This window comes from Hippopotamus amphibius, chromosome 1, assembly GCF_030028045.1.
Source record: "Hippopotamus amphibius kiboko isolate mHipAmp2 chromosome 1, mHipAmp2.hap2, whole genome shotgun sequence".
NCBI lineage: Eukaryota > Metazoa > Chordata > Mammalia > Artiodactyla > Hippopotamidae > Hippopotamus > Hippopotamus amphibius.
Genome location: NC_080186.1, coordinates 167,931,413 through 167,949,630, shown reverse-complemented (window position 1 = coordinate 167,949,630; position 18,218 = coordinate 167,931,413). Strand labels below are relative to the sequence as shown.

At 40.8% G+C, this 18,218-nt stretch overlaps 1 protein-coding gene across 2 annotated transcripts; it reads left to right on the top strand.

Moving 5' to 3' along the window:
* Positions 1-1,207: 1,207 nt before the first annotated feature.
* IL4 (interleukin 4) lies at positions 1,208-9,761 on the top strand. 2 transcript variants are annotated; one of them, XM_057748797.1, is made up of 4 exons: positions 1,208-1,407; positions 1,687-1,734; positions 6,812-6,937; positions 9,572-9,761. In XM_057748797.1, exons 1-4 carry the CDS (start codon positions 1,273-1,275, stop codon positions 9,662-9,664), a joined length of 402 nt encoding a protein of 133 aa, XP_057604780.1. In that variant the 5' UTR covers positions 1,208-1,272; the 3' UTR covers positions 9,665-9,761. The 2 variants fall into 2 exon arrangements, with proteins under 2 accessions (XP_057604780.1, XP_057604788.1); XM_057748805.1 differs by lacking the exon at positions 1,687-1,734 and having other exon boundaries at positions 1,273-1,407; positions 9,572-9,664.
* The last annotated feature ends 8,457 nt before the right edge of the window (positions 9,762-18,218 follow it).

The window sequence follows — 18,218 nt, the reverse complement described above, 5'->3', positions numbered from 1 at the left end:
TCCTTTCTTTCACGGACTGTAAGTCACTGCAATAAGAACCAAAGCACAGCAATGACCTTGGCAGTCATCTTTTCTGTGTGACCCTCCAGAGGAGATCAGTAGGGAGAGGAAGGTCAGAAACCAAGAGAAGGGAAGTGGAGAGGAAAGAGAAGGAAAGGCTCAGGGAGGAATAAGCAGTGGCGTTCTGGGGCGCAGGCATCTGAGTGAACGGTGGGGGCATGTAGCACCTCACCAGGTCCATAGGAATTAGACTGAGGTGCCATGGCAAGCGGTGGCACCTTGACCAGGACAACTGATTTGTAAATCTGTGAAATTATACCTCTTTCCCATTAATTAGCTGAGGTTGTATTTAAATTCCATTTCCAAAATGGTCACTCTTTTTTAAAAAATTACTCTTTTATTTTTAATTTTTCAATTTTTTTTGCTGCACAGTATGTGGGATCGTATTTCCCTGACCAGGAATCAAACCCGCGCCCCCTGCAGTGGAAGCTCGGAGTCTTAATCACTGGACCACCAGCGAAGTCCCTCAAAGTGGTCATTCCTGAAACCTTGGGATAGGCATACTTTCCCTAGAGCCCCCTACTGTTAAAAACCTATGGACCTGATGTGACCCTATCTAAGCCCCGCCTCTATTACATGTCCTTGGCCAAAATCCTAAATGTGGAAGAACGGAATACCTGAGTGCTAGGACAGGAGAGAATCTGTGTCTGTTACTTTCCTTCTACCCAGAGAAAGAACCCCAGATCAGCTTTTCCACAAAAGGAGAGTTTCCCAGATGCCACCTGTACTTGGAAGAAGCCAGGTTGAAATACCAATCAAGTCAAACTTTCTTGATATTACTCTATCTTTCCCCAGGAGGGTTGCACTACAACAAATTCGGACACCTGTGGCCTCTTCCTTCTATGCAAAGCAAAAAGCCAGCAGCAACCCCAAGCTGATAAGATTAATCTAAAGAGCAAATTATGGTGTAATTTCCTATGCTGATACTTTGTAGTTAATTTTAAAAAAAAAGGTTTCATTTTCCTACTGGTCTGATTTCACAGGAACATTTTACCTGTTTTTGTGAGGCATTTTTTCTCCTGGAAGAGAGGCGCTGATTGGCCCCAAATGACTGACAACCTGGTGTAATGAAAATTTCCAATGTAAACTTATTTTCCCTCAGTTTCAGCAATTTTAAATCTATATATAGAGATATCTTTGTCAGAATTGCATTGTTAGCTTCTCCCTGTAAACTAATTGTCTCACTCTGTCGGTGCAAATAGAGATCTATTAATGGGTCTCACCTCCCAACTGATCCCAGTGCTGGTCTGCTTACTGGCATGTACCAGCAACTTCATCCACGGACACAAGCACGATATTACCTTACAAGAGATCATCAAAACGCTGAACATCCTTACAGCAAGAAAGGTGAGTAAGCTATCTGGCACCATCTCTCCAGATGTTCTAGTGATGCTGTGCATATTTCTTAGACTGTGAAAAGAACAAAACAGCTTCTAGAGAGTTGGTAGTTGGTGGCTGGTGATAGGATGGGGTGCAGTGTGGAGACTTTTCTCTTGGAGCTTTTCTTCCCCAAGGGACCGTAGGAAGTTTTCTCAGTTTGAGGGAAACAGAGATGCTCAGCAAGGCTCACCCTGTGCAGTTGGAGGTAACTCTGTCTCTTGCTCTCTCGTTCCTGCCTGGGCCAAGAACTCGTGCATGGAGCTGTCTGTAGCAGACGTCTTTGCTGCCCCAAAGGTAAGAGCTGTCCCGGGTCTGCCTTGGCAGATGGGTGACTTGGTAAGGAGAGCCATCCACAAGTGTTTGAACAAGAAGTTTTTTTTTTTTAACAGAAAGCGAACAGGCCCAAATTAACTAATGTGTGAAATGTTTTCAAAGACTGAGAATTCTGATCTTTACTCTCGAATACACTTTGGTGCTTCTGGTTTCACTTGATTTAGAAGATAGAAAGCTTGGGTTTTGTAGTCATAATTCAGATCCTGGTCAAGGAAAAAGTCTTTAGGATTTTACCTAACCCAGGTCCAGCACCTGGAATATAGGAGGCACTCAATAAATGCTGTTGAAGGAGAGAATTTTTCTGGCCTATACATTTCTGAAAAACTAAATAGTCTCACAAAAACAGATATTGAGATTACAGGTTGAGAGAGCTTTCATTTTGTCTAAGAGACTTCCTATGGCAACAGAAAAGGTATTGCCAGAGCCCCTCCTCTTCCGCAGCCTGGTCACCTAACAGCCCGCCGGCTCCGGGCACTGCTGTCCAGAGACCCTCAGCTTGCTCTGTCCTGCCAACTCCTCTCCAGCCGGTCCAGAACTGTCCTGCCGGACAGGGGCCAACATATCCCTGCCTCCGGCTGCTCCTGCCAGGGCATCTCGCCTTTCCTCCTCCTGCTGCATCTCACCCCCGCCCCCCGATCTGCAGTGGGAGGAGATAGATTTGACAGCTGATAGTGCATTTTCTCTGACAAACACATGACTACAGCCATATCAATAGCTTTCTGCACATCAGTTCCTGTTTTCATGGAAACACACGACTGAGAATGAAAAACCCAAAGGTTCAATTTACCAGTGGTCTCCTAACCACCTGCTTTCCATGTGTACTAGAGGGTAACTTGGCCAGGAGTGAAACCCTATGGGTTGGGCAGGGCCACACCCCCGCACCCAGGCCACAGGGCAGGCCTGTCCTGCTCATGAGCAAAACTGTTCTTCAGGCCTTTATCTGGACTACTTCATTTCATTAATGATTATTCTAGGAGTCTGATATATAATAATATATAATACTGTAGTATAATTATGTAATAGTATATAATGTAAATGTATAATATATAATATTATATAATACATATTATATAATTTTATCCTTCAGAATCTCATCCTGTATCAGACTGTATCAGACTTGGAGATTTTATATATAGATATATATATATAATTATATATAATGTATTACTACTTTATATCTATCTCATATATTAATATTTTATACATATAGAAATAAAATATCCAAGAGTCCACTGAGTTGTGCTCTGGGTTCTCCAGAGGTGAGCTGCACTGCTGAGAGGGTGCTACCAAAGCCAAGGGCAGGGCCCCAGCAGAAGTGCTGTGGGTTTGGAAGTGAGACAGTCGGTGGCTTTAGCCTCAGTTCTGCCATTAACTAACTATGTGGCCTTTGGCAAGTCTCCACACCTGTTTGTGCCTCAGTTTCTACAGCTGAAGATTTGAAAGCAATTTTGAAAGTTGGTTGGAATCCAACTCTTGAGTTAGTGGAAAATGTTATTGCATGATATAACTCTTAATTAAGGGCAAAAACTGGTTGTAGAGAAGCAATCATTCTAAGAAAAGGGCCAGTGGTTGGAAATGAACAAACCCTCCATGACAGCAAGCCCAGGGCAAACCCACTCTGGGCTGCTCTAGAAGACCCAGCCAGCCCTCACCCCGCCAAGGTGCAGGGCAGTCCCTGCTGCCTTCCTTCACTCTTACCTATCTCATGCCTTCTCCCGAACAGCTTCTATTCCTCCTGGATTAACAGTCTCATTTTTCCATTCTTCTCTTTTCCTCAGCACTGCTTACTTATCTATCAAGATACTTCAGAACAAAGAAAGGTTGTTATTTTCAAAACCCACAAAGGTGCTATGTGGGAAGAAAAGTTACCTTATTGTGTTCTCGAGAAGAACACCTTTCCAAAATCCAGCATATTAATTTTAGTGCTTTTGGGGATCAAGAGTTCCATTATGCCCAACGTGGGTGGCATCCTGTTCTTGGCAAATGCTGGAAGAATGTGCTGACCTAAATGCTGTGTTCCATAGGCAGTGAAGGGTGTCTGTGAAGTAAGGCGGCTTGAGGAAGAAGAGCAAGGTGGAAAGCAAGCATGCTGGCTGGTCTAGGAAGGACTTCTTGGGTGGACCATTAGTTGGAGGTGTTTCCTACTACCAAGGGTAGCGAAAGTGCATAATTTTTCAGAGTTCTGTGCCAACCCTCAAATATTTTTTTAAAAGTGAAAGTAGAGGATTTTTCTCATACATAGCACTGGCTGACTAAATTTGGGCATAAGAGGAGATAATGAATACCATACATACAGGATGGATCTGCATGTCCCTAAGTGAAGCTAGTCAAGACCCCAGCTAGAACTCTAGCAGAATCCCTGTACAGAAGTTTCCCAAATGGCGTGCCACCACTGCTGTACTCCCATGAGGGGTGGGCTTCATTCTAGCAGGAGGCCAGGCCTCCCTTCTGAGCCTCTTTCCTGAGAAGTTCTGAACTGCAGAGTCCACATGGCTCCTCAAAGCATGCCCTCTGAGCTATGCGAGACATACTCAGGCAGCGAAAGCTGGACAAGCAGACGAAAAAGCGGGTGGTATGGAGTGTCATCCTGTTGCTGCAATGCCAGTGGAACTAAACATTAAGGCCTTTAACTAAAACTGCCTTTAGAATTCCTTCTTTTAAAAGTTTTCCATTTGATTCAAACTCTTTTCTATACTTATCCTAATCACCTTTAGAAAGTTTTTTGAAAAATATCTTTATTTTTAAAGATTTTTTTTTTCTGATGTGGACCATTTTTTTATTGGATTTGTTACAATATTGCTTGTTTTATGTTTTGGTTTTTTGGCTGCAAGGCATGTGGGATCTTAGCTCCCTGACCAGGGATTGAACCCGTACCCCTTGCATTAGAAGGCAAAGTCTTAACCACTGGACCACCAGGAAAGTCCCTGAAAAATATCTTTAGAGGGTGTTCTCCTACTTTATATGGCTACATACTCAAAACTGAGGCAGTATAATTTCTAAGCTCCTAGCCAAAATTTTAGAAAAGTCTCATTAGTTTTTGATGGAAAAATAAGCAAAGGATCTCTTCTCCTTTTGGCTTTCTTGAACCTCATTGTTCTCTCCCCAGCAACACAGGCATCTGCCTCCATCTGCATACACAGCTAGTGTCTGCCTTCTCCTCAGCCTCACCACCTCTGCTCACCCATAAAGCCCCCCAGAGGTATGGTAATTTGTGGGAGGTTTCTTGACTCCCAGAGCCCAGAGATACTGGTGCTGCTCTTAGATTTCCAACTAGAGTCAGAGCCCAGGAGGGCTCACGACCAGTTCATTAAGTACATGTCCTTTCAAAGGCCCTGCCCATGGGCCATCAAGCTCCACAGAGGAAAGCGGAAGCTTTCATAGTCTGGGATTCTGGTGTTTCAGTCTGGGTCAAGATATTCCTGGAAAAACCCTAAAATATGAACTGCATTTCCAGAATTTAGTCTAAAGAAATAAGAGATGAACACAAAGATTTACACAGATGACTTGCTGCCACTCTATTTACAGAAGCAAAAAACTGTAGTGATAAGGGATTGATCAACTATGGCACAAATATACCCTAGGTTCCCACACAGCTCTCAATCTCATGTTCTTAAATACTATTGAATGACTTAAGAAATTGCTAATACTATATGTTAAGTGTAAAAAGGTTATAAAAGAGTATCAATAGCTTGTCTCTATTGCAAAAAAAAAAAAAAAAAAAAAAAAAAATTTAAAAATCTGGGAAGATAGTTACCAAAATCTTAACAGTAGTTATCTCTGGCTGATGGGATAATGAGTGAATTCATTTTTGTTGAATGTATGTTACTTTTGTTGTAAAAAGTTTGGTAATGAGAAAAAATATGGAAGAATCTTAAAAAACTGCTTGGACAGTGCTTCTCATATAAACCCTCTGGAGATCCTGTTAATGCACATTGTGACTCAGTGGGTCCACAGGGAGGCCTGAGATTCTGCATTTCTAACAAGTGCCCAGGTGATGCCTATGCTGCTGCTTCATGGCCACACTTTGAGTGGCAACGGACGAGAGCAGGTCCTGGCAGAGGCTGGAGACAGGTTTATTTGAGCTGGAGTGGGCTCAAGCTAAGACACCCTCCAGGCTCCATGCCTTCAGTGGAGAATGAGAGGACACACCAGGCCTCACCAGGCGGGGACACATTCCCTCTCTCAGGTTCTCAAAGAGAGCTGGTTCTCCATTTGTACAAGCCCTCTTCTAAGGCTCAAACATCTCCAAGAAGAGCCATGTGGCCAGACTCACACCAGGGCTGCCAACATTCCAAGAAGGTTCTGACCCCAAACACTTGAGGCCAGAGGCCACTTACAAAAACTCTGTGTAAGGCCCAGCACTCTCAGAAGCTGCCCCTCATTTCCCCAGGCCAGATTCCTGGGGCACCTAGCCCTGATCCTGGAATTCACCTCTAGCTGTGTGGGGACATGTCTTATCTCCCTGCACTGCTACCTCCCAGGGGGAGTGCTAGATGGAGAGTGCTGGCCCAAGCAGCACTGTCCAGGCCAAAGGATGGGCATTCCTTGATTCAACAAGCATGTGGGATTTCCAGGGAAACCTGGATTCAGAAACTATAAATTGAAGGAATAAGAGAGAGCAGACTCTGATTATGAGCTCATGTACATACAACCCCTACCACAGAAAGAAGAGCTTGCGTGGGGTAAAGAAACAGACATGGGCTATAGACAGCTGGCCCTGCATTCCAAATCCCTACTCTCCCATTTACTTAGTTGAGCAACTTGATTCAGGTACCCCTTCAGCAAAATCCTCCAAAGGAAAAGAAATTGGGAAGTTTCAGGAAAAGGCTGCTGCATTTGCAAGTAACTAGGAGAGGTTGTTTACTGTGATAAGCAGTCTCCATTCACATGGCAGGAATACTTGAATATCTGATCCACAGTTGAGCAAACTCACCTTCTCCATTTGTCCTTCTGGAAAGAAGAAATAGGAAGGAAATATCTCTCTGCAATGTTCAAAATTGAGCTAGCACGTGGCTATCTGTAGCATTTCTCTTTCTAGAACACAACCAAGAAGGAAACCTTCTGCATGGCCGCAACTGTGCTTCGGCAAGTCTACAGACAGCACAACTGCTTGAACAAACTCCTGAGTGGACTTGACAGGAACCTCAGCAGCATGGCAGACAAAGTAAGCTGCACTATGCCAATAGCTTGCCTTCCGATGGACGGCAGCCTCACTTCTAAAATATTTCTCCTTATGAACAGTAGTACCCTTGGTTAATCAACCCATTCATTCATTCAACAAATATTTGTTGAGGCTTTATGAGTGTTGCTTACAGGTACTGTTCTAGGCATTGGGGACACAGTTCTTGCTCTCACAGAACTGTAATGGGTGAGTGAGAAAAGCAAACAAGCACATAATATGATTCCAGTAGTGATAAGTGCTCTGAAGAAAAATGCAGGAATAAAGAACACAGGGGTCATGAGGGAGAGGGCTGATTTAGTAGTTGGTGAGATCATCTGAGTAGATATTTGAATTAAGTGAGAGAGCCGGCCATGCTGCGAATTTGGTAGGAATATTTCAGGCAGAGGGATCAGCTGTGCAAAGGCCCTAAGGTAGAAATAAACTTCATGTGTTCAAAGATCAATAGTAGGGCCAGTGTGGCTGGATCAGAGCGAAAGAGGAGGACTTTAGTAGGAGATCACACAGGGCCTTTGGATTCTGCCCCACGCATGGTGGGAAACTCCCACAGGGTTTTAAGCAGGGCAGAGACTATGATCTAATTTTTGTGATTTTTAAAATGATCATTCTGGCTACTGTGTGGTAAACAGACTGAGTTGGGGTAAGCAAAAAAGCAAGATGGCCTGTTGGAAGGCTACCACAGTATTCCAGGCTGGGGATGATGGTGGGTGTGACAGAGTGGGAGCCACAAACATTGTTAGATTTGGGATATAACTAAAAATAGAGCCAGAAGGACTTGCCTACAGATCTATTGTGGGGGTGAGGGAAAGAGTAAAATGTGACCTCCTGGTTCCTAGCCTGGGCCTCCTGGGGGATGGCTGGTGCTGTTTACAGATATGGAAGACTGGGGGTAAGCAGGGCTGGAGGCTGAGCTTAAGGTCAGGAGTTCAATTTTATACATAGTAAGTCTGAGGTACCTACTGAACAGTCAAGTGAAGATGTTGATAAGATTGTTGAAAAAGTCTGAAGCTTAAGGGAGAGGTCAGAACTTGTGATATTAAGTGAGAGCTCTCAGAAAGATGTTGTTTAAATGACATAGACAAAATCCAAGGACTGAGCCCAGAGGCATTCTAATATACAGAGGTCAGGAAGAGGTGGGTCCGGCAAAAGAGACTGAGAAGTAGCCAGTGAAGTAGAAGGAAGTCAGAGAGTGTGTGGTACCCCAGAGGCAAGTGAAGAAACTCTTTTAAGAGGAAGGGAGTGATGGGACTTCCCTGGTGGTGCAGTGATTAAGACTCTGCACTCCCAGTGCAGGGGGCCCAGGCTCGATCCCTGGTCAGGGAACTAGATCCCACATGCATGCTGCAACTAAGAGTTTGCATGCCACAACTAAGGAGCTGGCAAGCCGCAACTAAGGCACCTGCCTGTCACAACTAAGATCCGGCACAAACAAATAAATAAACATTAAACAAAAATGGTTTCATGGGAACAATATTTAAAAAAGGAAGAAGAAGGGAGCGATCAACTGTGTCAAGTGTACTGAAAGGTCAAGCAAGATGACCACCGAGAATTGCCACTGGATTTGGCATGATGAATGCCAAATGATGGTTACTGGTGATGTTGATATAAATGGAGATATGGGAATGAAAGCCTGACTAGAGTGGGTTCTGTAGAGAATGAGGATGGGGAGGAGTGAAAAGAAAGGGTCACTGAGTATGAAAAACTCCTTTGAGGTGCTTTTCTATAAGGTTGCAGAGAAATGGAACAATAGCTGAAGGGCAGGTATGGAGTGAAGGAAGTACTTTTTTTTTTTTTAAGGAAGTACATTTAAAGTGAGGTCTATATGGAGCATGTCAATACACCAGTGGGAATGATCCACTAAGAAGGGAGAATTGATGGTACAGGAAAGAGGCAGAGCCAGGAGTGGATGTTATCTAATGCCAAGTAGAGGAACTAGGGACATTCATCACCTCCCTGGGCCTGCTGCCTTATTTGTAAGGTAATAGAACAGGGAGCTGACACTATACTCCTTGTCTCTTTTGATCCTCTTAATTATCTTAGGAAGGAGGCACTATTGTTCCCCTTTCACAAAGGAGGAAACTGAAGATTTTATACATGAAGTAGTTTGTCCTAAGCAATGCAGTTAATAAATTGGCAGCACTCAGATTCAAACTGAAGCAGTGGCCTGGTGGTAGGTACCAGGAATCCTTTCCACCTGAAGTGCTGCCAAGCTATGATGTTGCTGTTTAGTGGGCAGGAGAGGAAACGGACTGAATCTCTCTCAGCAGTCCAGGTGGCCACAAAGAAGACCCAAGACAGCAGTGGGCAGGTCTGAGCGTCCACCTTCACGTTATGTCCCTGAGCAGCACCTAGGTGTGACACACCTCTCAAGGGACAGCCACACCCTGAAGGCAGACAGTTAGTGATGGCACAGTGGCCATTTCTAGGAGTGTAAGTAGCATGCACCAAAAGTAGGCAAACCCAGTTGGCCTAGTGGCAGAGTCAAGCCAGACTGGAGGCCTTGGTTTTATCATTATTCGGGTGGCAAGCGCCAGCATAGGCTTGACCCAGGTAGACAGGCATGAGTGAGAGAGACTCAAATATGCAGCAATGCAAACTAATGGAATGTTTCTTTTGTAGACCTGTTCTGTGAATGAATCCAAGAAGAGTACACTGAAAGACTTCCTGGAAAGGCTAAAGACGATTATGAAGGAGAAATACTCAAAGTGCTGAAGATGAATATTTTAATTTATGAGTTTTTAATGGCCTTATTTTAAAAATATTTATATATTTATAACTCATCATAAAATAAAGTATATGTAGAATCTGACAGCATGATGTCATTTTAATGGCATAGGCTATATTTACTTGCCAACTTTTGGGGAAACCAATTTAATTTACTGAGAGACTAACATTGGTGTGGGAGTAAAAAAGGAAAGACCACTTCCCTCTCAAGAAGTTCCCTCTCTTTGCTGGGAACAAAATGCATGAAATGATGAAAGAATGCAAGCCCACAGGATGCAAATGATTATTAAAAGAGCTTGCAGAGTGAGTCCATAAGTCCCACTATCAAATAATTCTGAATTGAAAAGGTGTCAACTGGATGCTTAGAATATTCTTCTCCCATTGGTACAATGGTTGTTATATTGAGTCCACAGAGGGGCAAAACAATTCTAGCACACTACATGGTGCTGCAGTGGACAATACTTAAAGTCCTAATAATGTAAATTCTTTTGATTCTCAAGTCCTAGAACTACCAACAGACAAAGCACGGAAGACTTAATTATGATTACAAAACAGAGTGTAAATGTTATCAAACTGACAACAGAAAAGGAATAGCTGAAAATGATTGAGAGGTAAAAGCAAAAGGAAAGAAAGAGAGGTGGGTCACCAATATCCCCAGCTCACTTAGGGAGACGTCAGTTAAGCAATACTGTCGAAGGTTGATGGAATAAGAACAAGAGACTTAAGTATTTATTCAAACTTGGAAAAGTAATGGAAGACCTAAAAATAACTTACTATAAAAAACTTGGAAGGGGTAGTATAAATAAGGTAAACTCTCACTTTTCAATGGGGAAATCAACACAAGATATCTATAAAAAAAAAGTTGGCAATGGTGGTCATGAGTTGATGAATGTTGTAGTTGGGGATGGGTACATGAGGGTTGAGTGCACTACTCTGCTTTTACACATGTCTGAAAGTTTCTATAATAAAAAGTGAAAAAACCACTAGTAAGTAAATCAAGGAATCTTTGGAATTATAATGGTAACTGCCAGAAAAACTGAAAACAAAAAAGGGAGGGTGGATTGTTGGGAATGGGACTTGATATAAGAAACAGTGAAAGCAGGGCAGGAGATTTTTGGCTTTCTATTTAAAGTGTGTGTGTGACCATGTGCATAAGTGACAAAATGTTTTTAAAAGTTGAAGTACTAAAATTAAAAAAAGAGACAATAACAAATGTTGGTGAAGATGTGGAAAAACTGGAACTGTCATACATTGCTGGTATGATTGGAAAATGGTGCAGCCATTTTGGAAAACAGTGTAGTTCCTCAAAGGATTAAATATAGTTACTATGTGATCCAGTAATTCTAATTCTAGGTATCTACACCAAGAGAACTGAAAACATATGTGTGGACAAAAACCTCTACACAAATGTTCACAGCAGCATTATTCATTTATAGCAAAAAAGTAGAAACAACACAAATGTCAATCAACTGATGAATGGAAAACAAAATGTGGTATAGCCATACAATGAAATATTATTTGGCAATAAAAAGAAAAGTACTGACACATGCAACAATATAGATGAACCTTGGAAACACTATGCTAAGTCAAATAAGCCAGAAACAGGATTTCCCTGGTGCTGCAGTGGTTAAGAATCTGCCTGCCAAGGCAGCGGACATGGGTTCAATCCCCGGTCCTGGAAGATCCCAAGCGCTGTGGAGCAACTAAGCCCATGCACCACAACTACTGAAGCCCACACGACTAGAGCCTGTGCTCTGCAACAAGAGAAGCTACAGCAAGAAGCCCGAGCACTGTAACAAAGAGTGGCCCCCGCTCACCACAACTAGAGAAAGCCCACACACTGCAATGAAGACCCAATGCAGCCAAAAAAAAAAGAAGCCAGACACAAAGGCCACAGGCCACATACAGTATGATTCCATTTACATGAAAATGCCCAGAAGAGGCAAATTCACAGAGGCAAAAAGTAGAATATTGGTTGCTGGGTGGTGCAGGGATGAAGGAAGAGGGAGTGACTGCTAATAGACACAGGGTTTCTTTTGGGAGTAATTAAAATGTTTTGATATTAGATAGTTAATAATGATTGCATAACTGTGAAAATACTAAAAACCACTGAATTATATACTTAAAAGGATGAACTTTGTAGCATATGACATATCTCAATAATTTTAAAAAATTAAAGGAAAAAACAAGTGTTGGCATTTAAATTTGCCTTTTAAAGACATATTCTCTGCAAGAATATGGATCTAGTAACAGTGAATGAGCATTCTTTTCATTCTCATTCACACATGACAAAAATTAATACTAGTACTAAAATTATACCAAAACATGTAACATCTTTTTAACCCTTTCAAAATAAGGGAACAAATCAAAAGCTTAAAGTCTCACCCTGACCACAGCCAGTTTCACCCTGCCCACATAAAATACCAGCATGCCAAGGGCAACAAGTAACTAAGAGAGTCATGGAGCCTGCTAAGGCCACAATGAAAATTTTAATTTCCTTTTTCTTTGATTGAGACTCATTTGCATTCAATGGCTAATATGAGCTGTAGTCTGCCACAGGATATGACTTGTGGGTTATAGTTTGTGTATGAGGCCAGAATGGTAAAAGGAAAGGCAGTCGGAAGAAAGATTTAGAACAGGCTACAGAAAGGACAAATGCAGGCTCTAGGCTGGTCTGTTATGGATGGAAATACCCAACAATAAGCCCTGGAGTTTACCAAGGGGGTGAGAGAACATGAATCGAGGAGGACATAAATAAGAATAATGAGCAAAGAAACTTCAGGATTAAGTGAAAGTTGAGATGCTTGTCGCTTAGGCACATTCACTTAGGAAACTTAGCTACAGCCCACACCTACTTCATGGGACCTGTCTCTTTTGTCTGTGCATGGAATGTGTGACACTGACAACAAAGGCTGATCCCCTCCCTCCCTGCTATCAGCTACCTCCACCTTTTACCTATGAATATATCTATCTCTAACTGGCATTTGTAGGTAGAGAATACTTACTAAATAAACGAATGAAAGGAAAAAAAAATTTTGCTCAAATCTATGGCTGAATATCTTTCACTGAAATATTCTTCGGCAAGTTAGAAATGCCAGACTGATAAAAATGCACCAGGGGTTCTCTTGTTGCTATTAGCCAGTGCCTTGTGCAGTTTTTTCCCACCCTCCTCCACTTGTCATCTTGGTCTGCTTCTCAGGGTGCCCAAATCATCTGAGAACAGGGAATTTCAGGGCAGAGTGCAGGACACAGCTTTCTCATGGCCTGGCCTCTCAGCATACAAGGTTAGCCTGGCAGTACCTACCACCTTCCCCTGAGGGCAAGGCAAGCACCTTCTCTAGTCTTGGAGCTGATTTCCTGGTTCAAGTTATCAGCTCAATTGGAGTTCCATTCCCAGGTGGAGTGCTAAAACCTTCTAGTTAGCTGTCTTTGCCCTGAGCACTCATTCTCTCCTCAGCTCTCTAGTGTTTCTCTTCTAATCAATCCGTCCTTCATGTCAACCTCTTCCTAGTTCAACGTGCTGTTTCTTCCTTTCTTGTTTCCTATTAGCCAGCAAGCATATTTAGATGTTTGGGGGCTGACTGCATACCTGGGTACCTGTTATGCAACATAAGTAAAGATAACATACGTTCCCTCAGTGTAGGTACCAGTCACGAGGGCAAGACAGCCAGCAAGAAGAGAGGGAGGTTGGCTCCTCTGGCCCATGACCATCCCAGTCTCCAGGGCACATGTACACATCATCTGCTCTCCCAGCTCCTTCAAATCTAATCCTTCACTTTCCAGCAGATGTTTCTTGAAAACACAAATGATGTGAGTCACCCCCTGTAAAATCCTTCCGTGGCTTCCCACCGCTTACAGAAAACTCTTTGACAACTGGATTCTGGCCTCTTTCCTTTTCAGGCTCATCTGTACCCACCCCTTTTGCCATACTTCAAACAGGCCACCAATGCATATGACATCCACATTCACGTTACTCGTTCTGCCTGGAATGTCTTCTCCCACCTGTCGGATAGCTTCAACACTTCCAACAGTACTCCCTCTGAGAGGAAGCCCCATGGTCAGGTAGACATGTGCTAGGCTCTGTGTCAGCTGCTAGGGAGAAATGCTGTGCCTGGCAGCTCATCATTCACCCTCCTTCACTACAGCCCTCAACATATTGCACTGTCATTCTCCACTTACACAGTGGTGAGCTTTGCAGGGACCTTCTACTCCACACAGCATGGGTCCACAATAAATACAGAAAACACCTGGTGACGGAGTAACATAACTCATGATGGAGTAGAAATCAAGGCCAACATAGTAGCTCTGTAATGACTCTGGTAGTTTAGGCTGGGTTAAGCAATATCCTCTTGTTAAGATTGGTATCAACTCTGAGAAATATTTTATTCATTTGTAAAGTCCCAGTTAAATTCCTTTGTAAAGCTGGAGAAATAGTCTTTGATTAAAAACTAAAATTTCCCCAGCGTTCTAAAAAGAGGTGGAGGAGGGGAGCAGATGTAGAAGAATGTCTGATCTGTCATATTCTTTAGTCAGAGCCATAAACGTGTTTGGGTAAGACAAAGTGATGTTCTGATAACGTTGATAAAAGTAACTTGAAGATTGGGTCACAGGAAGCCCAAGATAAATGCTGAGAGGAAACAGGTTCTTTTTGAAGTAGCCTCTTCATAATCATTTTCCCACACATTTGTTCAACTTCCGAAGGAAGACTGAATACTTGATTTGCTTTGCAAATGAAACAGCTTAAGAATAAGACATTCAGATAATGTTATAACTTGTATGTAGAAGGCTCCTCCAAGCTTGCTTTAAGTTAAGGCTGCAGCTTCAGAATTGTGTTAACAATTCCTGTAGGCACATACTAACCGTGGTACCTTAGGCTGGTACTTCGGGTTTTTATTTTGTTTTGTTTTTTTGTATTTGGTTTTAAAACAGATTCTCGAGGGTCTCCATAAGAAGGTGGGATGGACAATGACCTCAGCAGCATCCCGACAACACAGGCAGTCACAGATTCCCTGAGGGTGTGCCTTGGTGATATTGCTCGGTGAAAGTGAGTATCACAGCTCCAGAACTCAACTGGGGAGGAGGGGCAGCAGGTGGGAAGGTGCACTATTGATTATGATTATCTTGCTTACACTATGGTAGACCTCTAATTTTATTTTCATATCCTACACACGTGTAGGAGTTTTATACACCAGCTAGCAGTTGCAAAGAGGAAGAGAGCAAGACCTGAAATGGCCAGAGGAGTCTCCTCTATACACAAAAAGCACACTGAAATCCTTTGAAACTTGCTGACAAATCAAAACTTCTCAATGTCCTCTGTGAACGTCTTGAAGCTGCCTAGCATGTTGACTGGTAATCAAAAAATGTTTGTCCAAAGAACACATGATTAACAGTAAACCAAGCAATGTTATTAATTTGGAGGTATTTTAAGCTCATTAAAAATTTTTGAAAGAGATCATGATATCGTTACCACTAAGAAATGTCTCCTTTTACCTTTTAGTGAGACACATTTTCCATACAGACTTCTTTAAAAGTTTCTATTCTCAAACACCTAATGACAAGGATAACAAAACTTGGGTTAAAATATTTTTGGTGAAAATAAATTTTATCAATGGGAAGAAGCATTTTAAAAAACATCTTTCCCAGGTTTCTATATCATGATGATTTCTGTTTAAAGACCTACAACATTAAGAGTTTCTGGTGAGAAATTACACAGGTCTCTCTTAACCTCATGAAATTGAGATGCCAAGCACAAAGAACCTGCCTATTAAGATCAGGATGGAAGTAAACACAAAAACAGTTCAGTAAAGAAGCAGACCACTATTACTGGCATTAGATAAAGATTTTTATTTCTTATTTAACCATGCTGTATGTATACATACAATACCAATATATACAACTTGAACAAATACAATTTATACATAAAATACAATGAAAGTGTGGCTTTTGAAATTAATGCAACAAACTCATCATATGATTTGTAATTCTGGCCAGTATACAGTATTGTAGTAATGCTATTGAAGCTATTAATGATTTAAGTTAGACTACAGTATAAGTTCAAAGGCACTAGGAAGATCTATGTTTTCTTCTAGCATTTTAGATCAAAGAATAACTAAAAAGGAAAACAAATGCATACAATAAGAAACTGAGCAGACACTGGTGTGCTTAAATGTAAACTCTACCCATTCTTTAATTCACAGCCCTGTAGGAAAGGGAGGGACTTCCCTTAAGAGGGGAAAAAATATTTTTTTTTTTTTGGGGGGTACACCAGGTTCAATCATCTGGAAAAAATATTTTTAAAAGGCTAAAAAGAACCAAAACAAAACAACCTACAGCTATGATCATAATTTTAAAAACATATTACAGTTGAAATAGCACCACCCTCTCCCCTAAAGTACCCTTAAATTTCTTGCGGCAAAAAAGCTCCCCTTTTCCCAGAAAGTAGATGACATAGCATGTCAAATAGATTCTACTTGTGGGACGAACACATAGATGTAGACTCCCCACCTGATTACTCTTAGACTTCACAAGAATCTAAACAAAAATGGTGAATACTATTATATTTTAATATCCTAATTATTACTACATATAATTGCAAGGTTTATTAAAGAATATACCACAAATAACATTCTACCAAGGCTCCTTTTAATAAATACTACTTTTTTAAATTAAAGAGAAAAAACCAGCCATTCAATAACCTACTTATATGTGACACTCATTTTAAATCTGTTTCTTATATCAAACAATGAGCAAGTTTGTTCATCTATATTCCTTCATGGAATTAACACTGAAGTCACAAGATATTTCATTTGTGGATGACACAAAGTAACTGTGAAGAAACCACAGAACTGCTAAGATTAGAGCTAAGTAAAGAGCTCTAAAGTCAGCATGGATACTCAGGCCTGGCTCCAATATCTAATTTTGGTATTATATAGATGAATATTTAATGCCCATCTGGTATAATCAGTTCTAATGTAAATGCTTTTTAAAAAAAAACTGCTAAAGCAGCCTGTTTTTAAAATTTCTCAACGTTTTGACTCTTTATAGATTTCTTTTTGATACTGCAGTGGCGTGGAAAAGAAAAAAACAATCTAACATACCAGCTTAAATTTGCTATGTTTTAAAGCTTAATGCAAAATTTATTCCTTTTCTAGTAACTCGATGGTTAGAGGCTAGACACATGGACTTTTAAAAAGAAGTAGTCATATTTTTTTCCTACTGGTAAAATTAAGATTTCTCTAGCGTAATTACTAACAGAGTTAAATGTGCATCTACAACTGCCAAGATATTCTGCTTACACAAAGCTTTTACAAGACAAATTCACCTCAAGTCTTCATAGTACCTAAACAATGCCCACAAAGTTATAAATGTCTAACTATCTTACACATTACAAAGAAAATGCTGTCAGTTAAATACAATTCTTATTAACTAGAAAGTATTTGCCATACACAGGATATTTTGCACATCACCTTTGGAATGTACTTTAAATTTACGGACAAATTTTTATCACCACCTCACAAGTACACTACCTTCACTCATTCCCATTCTCTACACGTCTTTGTAATTATAAACCAATTATTTAACCAGACTTATTAAAATAATATTAACTTAATAAATACTCATTTATGAAGTCTTAAAACTTGTAGCTAATGTGTTTCAGGGCTGATTACGTAATTTTAAAACTCATAAAAGGTACACACACATACATACACACACACACACACACACACACACACACCCCCAGTGGTTTTGGAGTAGCATAACTTTACAAAAATAAAAATTTTGTAACCAGTCAACAAAAGAACAAATAATTCTATCTATGACAACTTTTTTTTACTATAAAATAAAAATAATCATTTTAGAGGTATGGTCTAACTGGATTAGTCAACGGAAGAAATTCAGGGAAGAATATTTTCTTTATAAAATAAGAAAGACAAAACAAAGTGTTTTAAAGGCAAAGAATTAAAAGATATTTTTCTTGCTTTGCCTCTATTTTCTAGAAAATGGAGACCTTTCTCAATTGGCAGAAACAGAGCAATTTCCGTCAAAATTTAGAACTCAGACACAGGAAAGCATCCATTAATCATGCTTAAAACTGAATTTAAAAAAAAAATACCCACAGAGGCAAATATGAGTGACCAGTATTTAGCTTCTTAATTTTCTGTGATTCCTTTATATTTAGGTATAAATTCAATGTTTCAAGAAACACGAAACCAGAGCAAAGTGGCAGTCAAGGTGGCAAAAAAAAATCAAGAGAGGTCCAGATGAAACATACTTTCAACTTTTGTTTTTTAAACATGTATACTTCTAAAGATTGACTATCGAATTATAAAATTTTCTATAGATCAATAAGACCACTCATCTCACACTTTAAATGCAATGAATGTTAGTATAAAAATGAGAACATATTTTAAAAGGCCAGGTGGGTGTTAGGATTGAATCATGTTTTTAGATATGCAGCCCATACATTCATATATAACAGGATCACTCAGGACAATTAGATCTGCAACTTTCTATGTGCAAAACAGGACTTACATTTTTTTTC

Excerpts from the sequence above, each read along its gene's own strand:
- IL4 (XM_057748797.1), top strand. The coding sequence starts at position 1,273 with ATGGGTCTCACCTCCCAACTGATCCCAGTGCTGGTCTGCTTACTGGCA. Across the intron at positions 1,735-6,811 it reads ACGTCTTTGCTGCCCCAAAG|AACACAACCAAGAAGGAAAC; the intron begins GTAAGAGCTGTC and ends TTCTCTTTCTAG. Across the intron at positions 6,938-9,571 it reads TCAGCAGCATGGCAGACAAA|ACCTGTTCTGTGAATGAATC; the intron begins GTAAGCTGCACT and ends TTTCTTTTGTAG.